Below are 13881 nucleotides of genomic sequence, written 5' to 3'. Positions count from 1 at the left end.
TCTTTAGTACTACACAATAATAAAGTCAGAAAAAACCGACACATTTTGAAAAGAATTATTAGCTGTGTAAAATTTTGCGGTTCTTTTGAACTAGCACTTAGAGGTCATGACGAAAGCGAGGGATCTGAAAATCGAGGAATATTTAGAGAGTTGATAGATTTTACTGCAGAGTTGGATGCTACACTTAAAGAACATTTACAGAAAGCAACTGTGTTTAAAGGAACCTCCAAGACCATACAAAATGATATTTTGGACTGTATGCTACTAGTTTGTCGGGAAGAAATTTCCCATCAAATTGAAAAGGCCGACTTTTTATCTATCCAATGCGATGAAACCACCGATGTCTCAAATAATTGTCAAATGGTATTGATATTACGGTATTTCTACGAAGATTCTATTTATGAAAATTTTTGGGGCTTTTTAAGGGTTATGGATAAAACAGCAGCTGGGTTAAAAACCTGCATTGAAAACGAAATAGATCCGTTAATTTTAAAAACTCCTCAAAAACTAATAGCGCAAACTTATGATGGTGCAAATGTTATGAGCGGTTCTACCAGCGGTGTTCAAATCCAAATTAAACAGAAATATCCCAGTGCACATTTTATACATTGCTATGCCCATCAATTAAACCTAATTATGCAGAAAGCCGCATCGCAAAACCCTAAAGTGCGAGTGTTTTTTAATAATCTATCAGCTATCCCAGCGTTTTTTTCAAATTCTTCCCATCGATGCGATATTTTAGAAGAAATAGTAAATAAAAGATTACCGAGAGTGGCCGTCACTAGATGGAACTATAATATTCGTACGGTTAATTCTGTATATGAAAATAGTGAGAAACTTATAGAAGTTTTTGAAGAGGTCGAGGACAGATGTGAAAAGAGTGTTACTTCCAATGAGGCTTCTGGCTTGAGGCGAGCGTTAGAAGATCCAGAATTTATGTTTTGGTTAACGATTTTCCATAAAGTCTTGCCGCAAGTCGATATACTTTATAATCAACTCCAATCAAGAAATAAGGACAGTGTTGAATTGAAGAAGGACTTAGAAATTTTTGAGCAAAGTATTACCAACATTCGAAATGATACTGATGAAATTAAAGAAAGTGTTGAATCAAATTTTGAAAGTGCTAAAAGAAGAAGAACTGATGATAATATGCGAAGTGTTATTGCCAAGGAGGTGTGTGATGTAATAACAACACAAATGAAGGAAAGGTTCTCTTATCGGGGCCATTTGCAAGCGGCTGAACTATTCAACAAAGACATGTACTCAAAATATTCGAAAACTTTTCCAGTTAATATTCTAGATGCTGTAACTACTTGTTATCCCGTGTTATGCAAGACCAGATTAAAGACTGAATTAGAAGTAATATATTCGAGGCCAGACTTAAAAGAAATTGTTGGAGCTATGAACATTCTCACGTTTATGTTAGAGAATAATCTTGCCGAAACCTTTGCAGAAACAATAATGGTGTTAAAAATTATTGTGACAACTCCAATGACAACTGCAGAATCGGAACGTTGTTTTTCAACCCTTAAGCGCATAAAAACATTTTTGCGAAACACAATGCTTAATGATCGACTAAATGCCCTAGCTATGATGTCCATAAACCGAAATTTACTTCATGATGGGATCAATGATTTCGAGGAAAAAGTTATGGAAAAATTTATTGCTATGAAAGACCGTAGAGCCGATTTTAATTTTAAAAAGTAATTGTAATGTATTAATTATTATGAACGCAATGTCGTAGTGTATTTCTTGAATAGAACTATTAAACTATTATAAATCAAATTTGTTTGTATTTGAAAATTTAAATATGTAGTAGGTACCTAGTTCCTGTAAGTTGTACCTAACTATTTTATTTTGACCAGAGCCGAAAGTCGGTAAGGTTGGTTTTTCCCATAATTTGAGAAATTTGCCGACCAGCCCATCGTAAAAATTATTGCCCCTATTTGAGTATTGCCCTTCATTGCGTTTACCTGCGTAACGCCAATTTAATGTTTTCTACGAACTTGAAACCGTTTGCCGCGTCAAAAGCTTTGCCGTCATATTTGCCCATCTGCGTATATAAACCTACAATAGTTCTCAGCAAACATTCTAGGGAAAAAATTGCAAAGACACCGTTCAAATAGTAAATGGAAATCCACTTAGCACCCGATAGAAAAATGAAAACCCGCTGCCCCTGATCAAATTCCTACTAAATCCCTGAGGGCAAATTTTTGTGTGCAATTGTTATTATCTGCGCCCTCCCTGCTCAAATTCCACGAGCCGCCACTGGTACTCAAGCCGATGGATCGCATGGATTGACTGTTATAACTATTGGCAAATCTCGTATATCTATGCAGAGTTGTCAAAGATATAATGCATCATCTGCTCGTTTCATATTTTCGGTCTAATAAGGCATGGTTCACCACAGATATTTTCAAAAATTGTTTTTTTTTTTAGAATTTGTACCTGCAGTGAGAAAATTTAGAGAGAAGAAACTGGAAATATCGCCGAAAGAGGTGAATTGTTTATTGATTTTAGACAACATTCCTGCTTATCCCCCTGAAAATATTCGTTATTCAGAAGATGGTAACTTTAATTGAATCGTTTTTTCCAAAAAATACATAGCTTATTCAACGCATGGATCAGTGAATAATTTTGGCAACCAAATGAGTATATTGTAAAAAGTTTTGAGATGAAGTCGAGAAGTAAAAAAGTACCAAACAAAACTTAATTCCTTTCTTAACTTAGAGATTTGTATACTGTATCTAAAGTACTACGACATATATTTTCAAAAAAACATTTTTGATTGATTTTAAACCTATTTTTATATAACGGACTATCGGCTTTAACGGACGTATTGTCCCCCAATTAGTCCGTTATATCGAGGTTTTACTGTATTTCTACAAATTTTCAGTTTGATCTATGTAGAGCTAACCGCGACAAATATTGTTTATAGTTCGCTTTGGCGTCCTTGATGCTTATTATTTTTTATATCCCAGAGAACAGCTGTTCCCGTACATGCGACTTAAAGTATAGGAAAAGACTCGCCGATCCATATGTCAACCATCCATTTGGGTATAAGGGTGTGGATTTTACGGTTTCTCCCATTTAGGGTCTGTTTTTCCTTCTCGTCCCCAAAACTCCCAAAAATTTCGAAAATTTAAGTCCGACCTTTACGGCTTCTTATAGTACTGATCATTATCTTTCCAATGCATGTTTAATTTTGAAAATTGGTTATACCGTTCAAAAGTTTCCGATCTCAGAAATTTTATTCAATTTCTATTTAAAAAGAGAAAAATGTTTTGTATGTGTGTATGTTTGTGAAAAAGTTACACCGAGCTGAATTTTTTTCTATGTTTTAAGAGAGGGTCAGGGCCAATTCAGAACCGGTGTAGCTTGTGACTTTCGACCACCCTTAAGCCAGCTATAGGACTTGGTAGGTACAAAACGGCATATTTTTTGGGGGTATATACATATCTTAGGTTCAAGGAGAGACAGGAAACCGTAAATACACCAAATTAATAGCGTTGAGTTACGCTTTCAAATAGTGCCTAAGTGGTTAGGATCAGAGATACACACGGCTCAGTACAGCTGAAAAACTGAAAAACTAAACTTTGAAAATTTTGGTTTTCGACAATTACTCAAAATTTCAACCTACGAATGGCGCCAATAACTGAGGAGGACTCTAGACGCGTCTAACGGTGTATACCTCATATCTGGGAAAATTCGAATTTTCAAGTTATAACCTTCATAACTATGATCAAATCTATTTCCTATGGGAAAAAGTGTTTTTCAAGCTCAATAGTTCCTATAATACCTTCAGTTTTCATACTTGACCTTAGATGCATCAGACACTACTTCTCAATACGTTTCAAACTCATATTTAGTGATCAAAATCGGTTATACCGATTAGAAGGTATCTAGTTCCAAAAGTATAATCCATTTGATCATTATCGTCGAAATGGTTTATGTAGTTGTAGTGGTTGCGACGCTAAATTTAATAGAGCAATCCGAGTTCATTTACCGGCCATTCCTATAATTGTTTATTCTTTTTCCAATAGAAAAAAAAAACTATAGTGTACATTCGATGGACACTAGATCATTTGAGAGATAATGATAGAAATGCGACCATTTATCTTAACGTGGAATCGAGAAACAATACATTCAACTTCATTCATTTAATTTGGATACAGGGTGTTTGGTAAAGAATGGGCCATAGCTTAACCTCAGGTACCTGAGGTTAAAATAGACCGATTTAAGCTAACCTACCTCAGTACAAAGTTTATAATAACCGAGATACAGGGTGTCAAAGTTAAACTTTTTTTTATTTATTATTGAATATTTCCTGAGAGGTATGAGATAACAACATTAAATTTGGTATGTGGGGGTTTTTTTGGGTCGAAAAAACTAAATTCCCTACCAAAAATTATGTATTGCCCAGAGTGCGCCACATACGCCTTTCAGCACTCATTTATTACGTTCAATTTTATTTATCTCTCACTCTGTATAATTTTGACATTAAAATTTTGATTCTCCTATTAGTTTTACTTAAAAAAGCTATACTTCCTTCATCTCCCTAAACTTAACCGTTTTCGAGATAAACGCATTTTAAATCTGCGATACACCATCATTTTTAGCATTGTAGTTACACCCGAAAACTAACTTAAAACCATAATAATTGTGCCAGTTCTCAAATTTATGTCATTGCATCGCAAATTCCATTTGAAGAAATTTGCGATACATTTTTGGATAATTTTATGGTTTTAAGTTATTTTTTGGGTGTAACTACAATGATATTATGCTAAAAATGATGGTGTATCGCAGATTTAAAATGCGTTTATCTCGAAAACTGTTGAGTTTAGGGAGATGAAAGAAATATACCTTTTTTAAGTAAAACTAATAGGAGAATAAAAATTTTAATGTCAAAATTATACAGAGTAAGGGATAAAAAAATTGAACGTAATAGATGAGTGCTGAAAGGCGTATGTGGCGCCCTCTGTGCAATACATAATTTTTGGTAGGGAATTTAGTTTTATCGAGCCAAAAAACCCCCACATACCAAATTTCATGTTGTTATCTCATACCCGTCAGGAAATATTCAATAATAAATTAAAAAAAAAGTTTAAATTTGACACCTTGTGTCTCGATTATTATAAACTTTGTACTAAGATAAGTTAACTTAAATCGGCCTATTTTAACCTCAGGAACCTGAGGTTAAGCTATGGCCCATTCTTTACCAAACACCCTGTATATATAAAAATTACTTTTTTTTTAAATTGTACCAAAACTCCCCATTATTTTTTTCCGACAAGTGATCCAATATGCATTACACATGTAAAAAAACAGTACAAAATAAAAATGACACCTGTGGTAATAACTAAAAAAAATCCAGGAAATTGACATCTTCGGCGCATCCGACTGCGCATATGCCACGTGAAAATTGTCCGACAAGGTACCACATTATTGTAAAAAGGTTTTATGATAGATATTCTCCTTTTCATGAACATTTTTCAGTGCGTCACAAATTATAGAAAAAAAGGTAAGTCCGTGATAATACACATTTATGACATTTATTCTAACGTGACATTTTAGTTAAATCTGACAGTTGTCAAATTTTATTTTCAATTTGGAATAAAACCAAATCAATTGTGTCTATTGCATTTATAAAATGGTATTTTCTTTCATTTGTATAGTCTTATAAATTGTACAGATTATATTGATAATATTATTATTTTATTTAATAAATAATTCTTTTTTGATTATGGCGCCATCTATCGACAACTAGAATAACCACCGAACTAGAATAATTACCGAAGTATTCCCAGACGTGCCTTTTTTTCTGTCACATACAATTTAATGCGTTAGAGAGAAATCGAAAAACTGTGACGCACTGAAAGATGATCATGAGAAAAAGAATACCGTTAAAATTATCCATGTGGTAATAAATTTATTATTTTCATAAATTTGACATATTTAGCGTGTCCATGCGTGTCATATGCCCCAATATTTTTGTCCGACAAAATTGTTTTCGCTGTTTATATGATAAAAACCATTGATTAAAATAAAATGACCAATGTGGTTATAAATTTTTTTCTTGCATAAAAATGACAACTTCGTGACCACTTGATAGACAAACGCCCCACTCCCCACCGCCATGATGCGCTAAGCTCCAAATTTGTCCGACTCCACCTAAATAACAAGTACAAAAAGTTTCAACAATGTGGTCATAAATAATAATTTTATATGTTGGCTTAAATCATATAAGGCAATAGAGGCAAGAAAGTTTAATCAGAACCTGACCAAAAGCAGAATATTATTTAAACCGAGAACAACGATGATTAGAGATAAGGAGGGTAATAAATATTATTGATAGAACAGCAAGAAATACTAATAAAGTGGGCAAACTATTTGAAGGAAAAGCTTGACGAAGATATGAAGGAGGAGAACCCTGATATACCCTTAAGTCAAGTCTGTCTGTCCGTCCGTAACTTTGGAAAATATAACTGCAGTAACAATGTCTCCATTTTTGATCATAATGTCAGACGACCCTGGCATTTAACATGTTAACGTTAACAGCATGTTAACATGCCTCTTTTCTATCTTGGCTACACCGTACTGATGAATACTAACTAGTATGAAATACGTATAAACCTTAGTATGATTTTCCTTATCTATGCAGTTGTACTCGCTTACTCGACATCCTTTATTATAAATATTATGTAGAACGCTTCCTTCTCCTCAGTCGTTTCCTCATTGCTGAGTGTCGTGAATCCCTATAATACGAGCAACTATCTCTTTCCATCAACTTCTGTCCTGAGCTTCCCTCATGGATTCAGAGAAAGTTTTTCCACTGGCTTTCTGTACTTGATCCGTCTATCGAGTAGGTGACCGACCTCTACTTCTGCGCCCTTCAACGTTTCCCAAAATTATAAGTCTCTCAAGATTATCATCACTTCTTCTTGCAATATGGCCGAAAAATTTTAAGACGGTGGAGAGGCAAATAGGGGAAAGTCGAGTCTGAATATTAAGCTCTTGGAGGATTGAGTGATTTGTTTTGTGTTCCGTCCATGAGATCCGAAGCATTCTTCTCCAGCACCACATTTCAAAGGCGTCAATCCTTTTTCCGTCGTCCGATTTCATTGTCCATGTTTCGGATCCGTAATTAAATATGGGAAAAATTAAGTCACGTACTAATCTTATTTTGGTGTTCTTCGACAAGGAGCGATCTTTCCAGATTTTCGATAATCGACTCATAGCGTTTTTGACCATGCCTATTCTCCTACGTATTTCTGTTTCACAAGATCCTGTATTACTGATGTAGGATCCTAGATAATTGAACTCGTTAACCACTTCAAACTGGTCCAAGGCTCCTGTTGTCTGAAGTGAATTGGAATAATCTACTATCATAATTTTTGTTTTTTGTTTATTGATCTTGAGACCACATCTATTGCTTTCGGCTTCCACTAGCTGCAGCAGGCCGGACATTTCTTCTTCGGATGCAGTTAATCTGAGGTTGGAGATCTTTTTTTCCCTACGATAGAAATACCGCCATTCCATTTGTCGAGTGCTTTTCTCATTATATATTCCCCATAGAAGTTAAAAAGACTTGGAGATAGAATACATCCTTGTCGGACTCCTCTACCTATTTTAAAAGGATTGGATTTATGGTTTTCAATTCTTATTCTGGTTTCACTGTTCTCATATAGGCTTTTCATCAGAGCTGACAGATGGTCAGGAAACCCCATCTCATGTACAACTTTCCACAAAACTGTCCAGTTTACACAGTCAAATGCCCTCTGATAATCCAGTAAAGCAGATGATCATCGGAATTTTGAATTCTCGTGCTTTCTCAATAAGTTGTCGCTTATTAAGAATTTGCTTCCTTGTGCCTTTACCCTTCACGAAGCCTGCCTGTCTTCAGGCAGGCAGGTGAAACGCTTCACCAGTTATTAAATGGACCTGGTGAATATCTCTTGTCCTTCACACAAGACGGGAACCAGCTTCTGTAGTGGTTGATAAGTAGACTCTGATAATCTTTGTCGAGTCGGAGCAAGGTGTAAATCGGTGTTGAAATGATTAATAAACGCGTGGGATAATTATTTTATTATTTGACACATTCACTATTTACAATCACTGTACAATATAATTATTATTGGGTTTACTACAAAACATACATACATTTGCTATGTATAATTGAAAGTGAAGTGAACCGCGATTATGAGAGTAAATTATGTGAGTACTAATAGGCTATTGATTATGTACTATGTATATAAAGGAACTACAACGTTAACGGGGTTTTATTATTTCATATGGTCAATGAATCTCTATGTATGAAAAAACCGCGGAGTGCTACCATTTAAAGGGGTGCGTTTTTGAGAAATGGGTGAATTAGTCCCTGGGCACAGGTTACATTAGGGTGAGTTCTATGCACTTTTGGTACAAACACGTCTACATAAAAATTGTTCCTGGTTAAATTTCCTATCTAAATATAACTTTTTAATGTCAAAGATACTTTTTTTTTACAAAAATATATTCAAAAGAAAAGCACAAAGAAACCCAAAAGAAAGAAATTTTGTTTTTTGTCCCATAACTTTTGTACACGGAGATATAGGTATAGACATTGCTTCAGAGAAAAAAAACTTAAATATTTTCTCTTTAAAATAGTGTTTGGTAGAGGTCATTGGGATTTACAGTTTTCGAAATATGATTTTTCAAAATTCGCCACTCACAGCAATTTTGGGCAATTCTCCTTGTTATTTCGCAAATATTGTTCTGTAACTTTTTTCTACGTAACTTTAGGCATATGCAATGGCACATGTAAGAGAAATAGAAATCAATTACCTTTAAAATGTTCTACTGTATAATGTTGTACGACTTCCTTTAAAGAGGTTATCTTTTTCAAGACTTTATACTTTTAACGAGTTTTTATATTTTTTATGATTATTTTTTAAACTTCCCATTATAACTTTTTTTCTACATTTAGGTATGTATTATATAATAGAAAAGAAAGATTATTCTGTTTACATTAAAATGGTGTATTATAAAAAATTCTAGGATTATTTTTGAATACGATATACTTTTTCAAAATGTAATAAGTACTTGCAACGAATTTTTGATTTTTGGATTATTTTTTAAATTCCTCATAATAACTTTTTTATGTGGTTATGTGTTATGATTGAATCTTATTTTTTATAGGTAATACTTTGGATCCAATTGACTCGGCCGGGCAAACTTCAAAATATGGATTAATTCCAATATTTAGTGTCAAAGCTCCTGCACCACAAGCTTGGCTTGAAAAAATAGCATGTAAATGTACCAAAGGATGTACAAAAACTGCGGTTGTAGGAAGATAGGAATTAGTTGTTCAATATTCTGCAAAGGGTGCATGTGCATGGGTACTAATTGTGGGAACTCTAAGATAACTGAGGTGTCAGAGGAAGATATGCTAACGAAGAGATGGACTTTAATTTTGAAAATTTTTTAAATGTCAACGTTTAAATAATTTTAACTAAAGTGATGTTTTCTAAGACTAATGTTTATGTAATTTTTGTAAAAGAAATAATTTTAAATAATACAGGTTAGGTAAAAAAATATCAAAGAATCACTCGGTTTCCATTAGATGATACATCATTTTAAAGAACAGAAAATAAGCCCTCTTTATTGAGCAATATATAGTATATTCATGTACAAGAAAAAAAAGTTATAATGAGAAATTTAAAAGATAATCGTAAAAAATAATATTTTTTTATGTTAGGTATTATATAATATATAATATATAATATATAATATATAATATATAATATATAATATATAATATATAATATATAATATATAATATATAATATATAATATAATATTACATAATATAATGTATAATAATATTATTTTATTTTTATATTATATTATAAAAAAACGTTAAAATTATAAAACCTTGAAAAACCATAATCTCTTTAAAAAAAAGTCGTACAACGTTATACAGTAGACCATTTTAAAGGTAATTGATTTCTATTCCTATTAAATGTACCATTGCATATACCTATAGTTACGTAGAAAAAAGTTACAGAACAATATTTGCGAAATAACAAGGAAAATTACCCAAAATTGCTGTGAGTGGCGAACTTTGAAAAATCATATTTTGAAAAATATAAATCCTAATTACCTCTACTAAACAACATTTTAAAGAAGAAATATGTAGGTTTTTTTCCTGTAAAGCAATGTCTATACCTATATCCTTGTGGACAAAAGTTATGGGACAAAAAATAAAATTTCTTTCTTTTGGGTTTCTTTGTGCTTTTTCTTTTGAATATATTTTTGTAAAAAAAAGTATCATTGACTTTAAAAATCGATATTTAGATAGGAAATTTAACCAGGAACAATTTTTATGTAGATATGTTTGTACCAAAAGTGCATAGAACTCACCCTAATGTAACCTGTGCCCAGGGACTAATTCACCCATTTCTCAAAAACGCACCCCCTTTAAATGGTAGCACTCTGTGGTTTTTTCATATATAGATATCCACTCACCACATGAAATAATAAAACCCCGTTAACGTTGTAGTTCCTTTTAGTTATCTTATTTTGAATATAATCAATAGCCTATAAGGAGTGAGAGATAATTCGCGTGAAAAACCGTGTAAGGTAATAAGAGATGCGAGCCGTGAATTGAAAGTGTAATCATTCGGGCGTATACATTTTGAGTTAAGCTAAAAACACGAGCGACTAGCCATCAGGGTAACTAATAAGTGACTGTGAATCTGAACCAAAAATTAGAGCATAAGAATCCTTTTTTCTTTCGGCTTTTGCAACAAGAAGAGAAATCAATTTATCAAACTCATATGCTTATCTAATTTAAGTGCGAAACAACTTAATCCACAACGTGGTCAAGTTAGGATATAAAACTGTTTTTATTTCGGCCGAAAACTGTGAGAAACAAGATGTGTCTTAGAATCGAATGCTTTCATAGCGCAACACTTCTTGTATCAAAGACTGAAAAAGGGAGCCTACGGAAATGCGATATTTTCTCGGATTTATTAGTTGGAATCTACAAAATAGACAGATGTGTTCATTTTGAAATAGTTAAAGATGCTATGAATTGTGTTGATATTATACAGGGTGTCCCGAAAAGATTGGTCATAAATTATACCACAGATTCTGGGGTCAAAAATAGGTTGATTGAACCTGACTTACCTATATACAATAGTGCATACAAAAAAAGTTACAGCCCTTTGAAGTTACAAAATAAAAATCGATTTTTTCCAATATTACGAAAACTATTAGAGATTTTTTATTGAAAATGAACATGTGGCATTCTTATGGCAGCAAAATCTTTAAAAAAAATTAAAGTGGAATTTGTGCACCCCATAAAAATTTTATGGGGGTTTTGTTCCCTTAAATCCCCCCAAACTTTTTTGTAAGTTTCAATTAAATTATTATTGTGGCACCATTAATTAAACACAATGTTTTTAAAACTTTTTTGCCTCTTAGTAATTTTTCGATAAGCCAGTGTTTATCGAGATATTTTGAATATTTGTGGAATCCACCACATATTTGTATATGGTTAAGTACGATTATAGAAACCAGTTAATAATCTGAAAATTTATTTATAATTTATATTTTTAGGTATATTTTGAAAAAGAAGCCACATCTCGATAAAAGGTGACTTATCAAAAAAAGGCTGAGGCAAAAAAGTTTTAAAAACACTGTGTTTAACTAATGGTACCGCAATAATAGTTTAATTGGAACGTACACAAACATTTGGGGGGTTTAAAGGAACACAACCCCCATAAAATTTTTATGTAAACATATTAAAAAAGAAGGTTCATCTTGATAAAAACTAGCTTATCGAAAAAATACTAAGAGGCAAAAAAGTTTTTAAAACGTTGTGTTTAACTAATGGTACCACAATAATGAATTAATTGGAACGTACCCAAAAGATTGGGGGGGTTTAAGGGAACAAAAGCCCCATAAAATTTTTATAGGGGGGACAAATTTCACTATAATTTTGTTTTAAGATTTTCCTGCCATAAGAATGATACATGTCCATTTTCAATAAAATATCTTTAATAGTTTTCGATATATTGAACAAAATCGATTTTCATTTTGTAACTTCAAAGGGCTGTAACTTTTTTTATGAGCACATTTGTACTGAGGTAAGTTAGGTTTAATCGAACTAATTTTGACCCCAGAATGTGTGGTGTAATTTATGACCAATCTTTTCGGGACACCCTGTATAAGCAGGAATTATAATAATTATCTTATGTTAGAAAACATTCTAACAAATATACATACCTACCTATATACAAGTATATATGCAAAATATATTACACAAAATTGGTCAAACAACTATATTTAATATACACGGAATACTCACCCTTTCTTTTAGTTTACTTTTCATGAAACTTTTCAAAAGTGTTAGAATTTTATCTACAAAAGCAGGAGGATTAAGTAGATGTAATTGTTTAAGTCTGCTGCTTTGTACTTTCTGAAACATATAATTATTTTAGCACAATATATAAATGCCACTATTGAAAATTTTTAATCTTCATCTAGTAAAATTAGTTATATATCTTGCATTTTGATATTGTTTGTCTGTTTGTCGATATTAATAAAAGATCCCGTAACACTCCTTATGGAAAATTGGCCCCGGTCAAATTTAACGAAAGTTCAGTTAATGATAGTTCTCAGCGCGTAGATTAAAAAAGTCCATGGGACCTAGGTCTGAAAAACTATTATTTTGAAGCTACAGCCTTCTAAACTTATTGGATTCAGTTGCTCGGTTTACGTTAACCTTCCTAACTAACTTAGGTTTTCTGAACATTAAAGCTAACATCCGTCTCACAGACCGACATAAAAAAATATTTTTCTATTGACACACTTTCAAGCGTAGGGTTGTGTTTACTCCTTGAAGGAGTGAAATTAAACAAGGTTGATACCTTTTTTAATTTATTAAGCCTCTTAAACATTAGCAAAATACCAAAGAAAATAAAGATAATTATACAACATTTCATTTGGGAAAACAAGCTCAATTTTTCCACTGCCGTTTTTTTGTAACTAGCTTCACCTTTTACTTCTGGCAATTGGGTTACTAAATTATTAGCACGTGTTCGCATGTTGTTTCGTTAATATAAATATTTTTTCCATCTAATATGTCACGTCCAACATCGGTCTCTGAGAAAAATTTTGTATATAAAATTGTCGATAATTGCATAATCTCTTGACACTGAAGACTCACACTTCAACAATCAAAACAGGCACCTGAATTATGCAGCTACTGATGGCGGCGAAGATACATAACGATCGATTTGGATATAATCGTAAAAACTCTAAGTGGTCCGTCTCATAGACCCAATGTTAGTCACGGAAGGTTAAGTGCATTAATTCACGGACGGTCAAGTGAACGAAAATATTTATTACTGAAAGACGAGAGGCTACTTTTCTTTGTGTATATTTGCGTGCTGCATATGAATTCGTGGTCAAAAGTAGATGCATCGTATTCAGAAAATCTCTGAAAAGTCCTTAGAAAACTGAAGACGTGCGATAGAAAATGTGCTGTTAGAGAGACATAGTAATTATCAGGTTTTCATAAATGTTTCACATCCAATATGATATTTCATATCCAATACCAGCATAGCTGCAACTTCGCCTTATATTTAGAAAACTACTGGGATGGGTCTTTTGGTTGGTTTTTTTATTGGAAGTCACCCCCTGTTCCAAGGCAAATGTTCCACCACTGCTACTGAAGCGCTCTCAAAAAAAATTGAGAAACAATTACAATAAGTGCTACTAGAGCAGCACAAGACATCTCACGTTTTCACGCATGCAGAATAGAGTTCGTCTAGAAAACATTAAATATGCCGACGAACATTAGATTTTGCAAATAGCTAGATGGTGTGCAAAGAA

At 32.8% G+C, this 13881-nt stretch overlaps 1 protein-coding gene across 2 annotated transcripts in view; it reads right to left on the bottom strand.

Moving 5' to 3' along the window:
* The window catches only part of LOC126890030 (clavesin-1-like), a 102803-nt gene that overhangs the window by 56597 nt on the left and 32325 nt on the right, over window positions 1-13881 (bottom strand). Inside the window, exon 4 of one of the 2 annotated variants that reach the window (XM_050658841.1) lies at window positions 12353-12463. The exons of the other annotated variant lie outside the window; for it this stretch is intronic. Within the exon in view, the coding sequence (XP_050514798.1) occupies window positions 12353-12463 (111 nt within the window). The remainder of the gene's footprint in view (window positions 1-12352; window positions 12464-13881) is intronic. 2 annotated transcript variants of the gene reach the window in all.

Source organism: Diabrotica virgifera, chromosome 8 (genome assembly GCF_917563875.1).
Source record: "Diabrotica virgifera virgifera chromosome 8, PGI_DIABVI_V3a".
NCBI lineage: Eukaryota > Metazoa > Arthropoda > Insecta > Coleoptera > Chrysomelidae > Diabrotica > Diabrotica virgifera.
Note: the sequence above shows the minus strand (reverse complement) of the source record. Positions and strands in the feature narration are given on the sequence as shown.